Source organism: Talpa occidentalis, unplaced genomic scaffold, assembly GCF_014898055.3.
Source record: "Talpa occidentalis isolate TD23 unplaced genomic scaffold, MPIMG_talOcc4v2.1 talOcc4.125, whole genome shotgun sequence".
Classification (NCBI taxonomy): domain Eukaryota; kingdom Metazoa; phylum Chordata; class Mammalia; order Eulipotyphla; family Talpidae; genus Talpa; species Talpa occidentalis.
This window is the reverse complement of record NW_023601268.1, coordinates 28757-34027: the sequence shown is the minus strand read 5'-3', so window position 1 is coordinate 34027 and position 5271 is coordinate 28757. Positions and strand designations below refer to the sequence as shown.

Below are 5271 nucleotides of genomic sequence, written 5' to 3'. Positions count from 1 at the left end.
TCAGGAGAGGGCGGCTCCATGTCGGACGGTGACCTCGGCGTACTCAGGGGTCTCCTGGACCAGAAAGGCCCTGGTGCTTGCCTTGAGGAATGCGAGGTTGGCGTAATGCAGCTCCTGCTCCTCCTCTGAGGGGGCCTCCGCTGGGCCCTGGGGGCGTGGGGGGCTGTCAGCCCAGGATCCACCCTGGTGCCCCTGAGAGGGACGAGATAAGGCTCAGGGTCAGCCTCAGGGTCTGGAGAAGGGACCTGGGCTCAGCGGTATCTGTTTCCTTGTCCAGTCACACCCACTCCTGAGGGTCCTTCACACACTCATACACACTCACACTCACTCACACACTCACCCATTCTCACCTCTAACAGATTCTCATCATAATGGCTTGTTCTTATCACTAGTCTCCTGAACCCCCACCCCTGCCTGGGTGATGTCATCATCGCCCCATTTTAAGACATGCAGACACAGGAGTGCCCCATGCTCCCCAGCACACAGACCAGACCTGGGGCGCCTGCAGGCCAAGGGGGGGCATCCCCTGATCCCCACACAAGCTTCTCTAATTGCAAGTTGGGGTGTGAGGGCAGCGCAGTGGCCTGGGTGGCCGACTAATCACAGGAGAAGGAACAGGAATGTGGACCTGTGGTCAGTGCCTAGACCCGTGCAGCCAGCGAGGACAGGAGATGTGGGCATCAGAATGGAGCCTGCACGCCTGACGTGAGCCTGTTTCTCACAGACTTACACGGAAAAAAAAAGTCACCTCGTTCACAACTAGAACACTGAATACAGATGTAATGTTGGGAACGATATTTGTGGACCTGGGTGAAATAAATTATTATATTAAAATTGACCTTGTGTGTCCACTTTTTAAAGTGCCCGCGGGACAGTGATAGCCCTGCAGGAGGCTCCGGGCATTTCTGCCCCACCTGGATGTGGGGGCGGCAGGGCTGGGGCTGAGTGACAGCTGTTGGGGAGCTTCTTGCCAGAGCTTGTTTGGGGAGGGGAGCTGGCGTGGTGTGTGGGGGGGAGCCAGGGACCCTGAGAGAACCGGGGGCTCAGAGGGCTCAGTGGGGAAGGGGGATGGGAAGGAAAAGATTTGCCCTGAGGGGCCCTGACCTGGACTTGGGATCCCAGGAAGGGGTGAGGGAGGCTCAGTCTCTGGGTCAAGAGCTCAGGGAGGCCAGGGGAGGAACGGGGTGTGAGCAGGGAACCCTTTTTGCCCTGGACAGAGCCCCAGGCACAGCCCCAGAGGTCAGGCTGACCTGAGCCTGCAGAAGACCCTGAGTCACTCACCCCGGGGGTTCTCCTTGCGGCCTGGGGGCCTGGCCTGCTCCCTGCTGCCTCCTGGGTCCCTTTCTTCCAGCAGCATCTCACTCTGTGGAGGAGACCTGCCTTTCAGCCAGTGCTCAACTGGGAGGTGGGGGTGGGTGGGGGCTGCTCTGGGCAGAGACCCCAGGGGGCAGACTCACTGGGGCGTTTCAGCATCACAGCCCCTGACTCACCTCTCAGGGCGCCAGCCCTGGGCAGGGAGCTCTGGCCTCTTCCTGTCCCCTCCTCCCACCACCCCAGCCCCCTCCCAGGCTTCAAGGTCTTCAAGGGACACCGACTCACATGAGGATGCCGAGGCAGAACCCAAGCAGGGCTGAGACTCCTGCTCCCCCGACGGCCCCCAGAATGAACCACATCCAGGTTCCTGGTGCCCCTGCAACAGAGGACCTGGGTGACCCCGAGTTCCCTCAGCAGGTGCCGGGCACCTAGGCCAGTGGACTCCACGACCCGTGAGTGCCCACTTCCCTTCTGGACTTTGCCCCTCACAGAGGTGAGGAGGACCCCGAACAGTGTCCCGTGGCTGCGAGGCAGGCCTCCTCCCTCTGTGTCCCCAGAAAGCAGAGTCCTGTGCTCTCCCCCGGACGAGCCCACCTGGGAGAAGGGGGACAGAGGTATCCCCGTTCCCAAGAGCATCCCGGCCTCACATCTCAGACCCGCCGAGGCACAGGGAGCTGTTGGCCCAGAGCCCCGAGAGGCTGAAGATGACCTGGGTGAAGGCATTTCTGCTGCTCCCCCAGCCGCCAGCACAGGGAGGGTCCCACGGGGCTAAAGCAGAGCAGGAGGGGCCCAGCAGCTGGGGGGTGGGGGCACTGAGGGGAGGGATGAGGGGGGTGTTGTGGGGGTGATGGGGACATCAGAGCAGCCTCTCCCCTCTCTGGGCAGCAGAAGCCCCGGGGGTGCTGACTCACTCTCCACAGAGAGACTCAGGGAGGCCTCCTGGGAGCCCAGGGGGTTCTCAGCGCAGCAGAGGAGTTTCCCGTGGTCCTCCAGGCGCACCCTGGCCAGCTCCAGCTCCAGGGTCTGGGGGTGCTCCCATGTGCCAACCGCACCCACGGAGTGTAGGCTTGGAGAGGACTTCACCATCTGGCTCCCCCAGACCCACGTCAGATTGGTGGGAGGGCTGCTGTGGACCACACAGGCCAGGCGCAGGGACTGGCCCTCCTGCACCGGGAGAGAGGAGCCATTGCCCAGTGCTTCAGGCCCTGGAGAGAGATTTCAGGACTTTATTAGGGTTCACCCTGTGAGGTTTGATCACCTCCTGTGTGGCATTGTGTTCTGCAGCCCCTGCTGACTCAGGCCAATTTTATGGTCATTATTTTAAAAAGTAAGTTATAGCAGGAGGGAGATGCTAAGGAGGAGGACAGATCATAAGGAGCATGAGGGCAGAATTGGGGAGGATGATGTAGGCCTGGAACCAGGGACAAGCACATCATCAGACAAGGGACAGAGCATAGGACACCCCAGGGAACAGAGTCAGCACAGGGGAGCCCATGTATGAGCTGAAGAGCCCATGGGGGTTCCCACCTCTGCTACCCCCTCCTGACAAAGACCTGTCTCCCATGTGTGTTGTCAGACCCCAGCTCTGAATGGAGGGTGGGACAAACCCCACTTCCCCACATCCCAGAGAGGGAACCTCACTCCGTACCTGAACCTTCTTCCCTGATCACCTGGATGGTCAGGTTCTGGGGCGCATCTGGACAGACAGACAGAATTGTTCTCCGTCAGCTGGCCTTCCCCCAGGAGCATGAGACATGGAGGATACAGCCAGGGGCCTCTTTCCCTCCTCCTGGCAGGATCTGCGGGGCCCAGACCCCAGACCCCGTGTCTTCCCTTCCTACATGTGCTGCCTGGGGACCCCTCAGGCCGGGCATCTGGGCCCCACACTCACAGCCCACGCTGAGCCGGACGGTGGTCTCTGTGCTCACGTTCACTGCGGGGAAGGTCACCCGGCAGGTGAGGTTGGAGCCGTGGTGCTGGGGCCCCGGGCTGAGGGTGAGCACCGGGGAGTCGGTGCTCGTGGCGCCGAGGCCAACCCCCGTCCAGGAGAAGGTGGGGGGTGTCTCCCTCTCACAGGCCCAGGGCGCCGCACAGGTGATGTTCCTGGGCCGGCCGGACTGGAGGGGCCCCTGGAGGTGGATGTCCGGCCTGTGGGTCAGCGCTGGGGGGACAGACACGGCCTGGAGCAGGACCTGAGCGTCCCCAGGGGCAGCCTGTGTCAGGCCACCCGTCCCCGCCCACCAGGGTCCTTTCCCCGCGGATCTTAGGGTCCCTCACGAGGTGAAGACATGGGGCCCCTCCATCCTCGGCCGGGCGCTCAGGACCCTCCCGTGTGTCCCTCCTGCACCCGGCCCTTACCTGTCACGTTTACAGAGAGCCGCTGATCACAGTAATTATGTCTCACATGACCCCCTCTCTCCACCCTGAAGTAGTAGGTCCCCGTGTCCCCTCTCCGCGTGTCTCTGATGTCCAGGGAGCAGCTGTCGTTCCAGGGGCCCCCCAGTAGGTGGAATCGCTGCGGGGTCTGGGTCTCATGCACCTTTCCATTTGGGTCGTTTGTGGCCACCAGGTCACCCTGTGTACCCTGACACTCTCCCTTGTCCCTGTACCAGTAGCCGTAAGCTGGGCCGTGCTCCTTGGGGTAGGAGACGTTGCAGGGCACGAGGACGCACTGGCCCTCCTGCACCGTCACCCGCTCCTCCTGCAGGCGCAACCAGAATCTCTCCTCCTGAGCCAGGGCCCCTGCGGGGAGACGAGGGTCAGTGCAGCCCCCACCCGGGCCCCTCCCCTCCCCCACTCACCTGCCCACAGCAGGGGCAGCAGCAGCGGTGGCAGCATCGCGGGGAGTGGCGGATCTGGGGGCACAGGCTGAGGAAGCCCCGATGGAGTCAAGATGGGGCGGTCAAAATGAGCTGACCACAGGGAGGAGCTTCCCACACTGTGCGCCAGGCCAGGCTGCGTAGACACTTCTCGTCCCGGGTCACTGAGGGTCGTGGGGCAGGAGGACCCGCCTGCAGCTCTCAGCTCCCTGCACAGCGGGACGTAGGTCCTGTAGGAGTCCCCAGGGGCCACCCCCTGGTGTGGGCACAAGAGGGGGCACCCGCAGGCGTTAGAGATGGTGGGGTGCGGAGGAGGGAAGTGGTGGTGATAAATGACCTGGCCTTGGGGGCATCTGCTCCTTCTGTGAGCGAACTCCGGCCTCCATTTCCCTCAGCCAGTAAAAGGAAACGGACTTTGAGGAAAGGGAAGTGGTTTAATTTGTGGACAGCGGAGGAGGCAGCAGCCTCATGTCTGAGAGACAGCCGTCCTGCTCCTGGGCAGGGCGCAGGGTCTTTACACAAAGGGAAAAACTGGGAGATGGGCGAGGGTGTGCAAAGGAAGGGGGACGGGGTCTGCAGGAGGCGCCAGTTTGTGTCAACACCGTCTTCCTGAAATGCAGGAGGCGTCTTACCTGCAGACAGCCCTGCCAGACAAGGGGAAATTGCAAGCAATGGGGAAAAGACAAGTTGCTCACACCTGTCTAAGACACGGGTCCTTTGCACTGTGTCACTTTCAGGAGAGGGGGCGGCTCGCCTCTGTGCTTGAGAAGGTGCCTGACTGACGCCCGCCGGAAGGGCTCAGAGGCCTTTGCAGCTGCTGTGGCCTCAGGTGGGAAGAGGTTGTCCAGGCAGGCCCTGTAGGAACCCACAAGGTGGGGCCTGGGACGGACGGGCTGAGGAGGATGGGGCCTGGACCCTGAGGGGACAAGTGGTCCTGGGGCCTCCTGAACTGGGTGCTCTGCCCCAGGACCCCGGTGTGACGGGCTGAGCAGGACTGAGACTCAGTCATCGTCGTCGTCATCATCATCATCATCATCATCATCATCATCATCATGACAGCATGATGATGGGGACGGGGCTCTGGAGTCAGGAGGGACGAGCCCTTGTCCCCGCCAGGCCTCAGTGTCCTCGGCCGTCC

General features: G+C 62.3%; 1 protein-coding gene across 1 annotated transcript; it reads right to left on the bottom strand.

Moving 5' to 3' along the window:
• LOC119242623 (sialic acid-binding Ig-like lectin 13) lies at positions 1–4519 on the bottom strand. Its single transcript, XM_037508152.1, has 8 exons — positions 4471–4519; positions 3673–4056; positions 3206–3475; positions 2963–3010; positions 2226–2519; positions 1600–1690; positions 915–1026; positions 1–192 (listed from the first exon to the last, which is right to left on the bottom strand). Exons 1-8 carry the CDS (start codon positions 4517–4519, stop codon positions 1–3), a joined length of 1440 nt encoding a protein of 479 aa, XP_037364049.1.
• Positions 4520–5271: the final 752 nt, after the last annotated feature.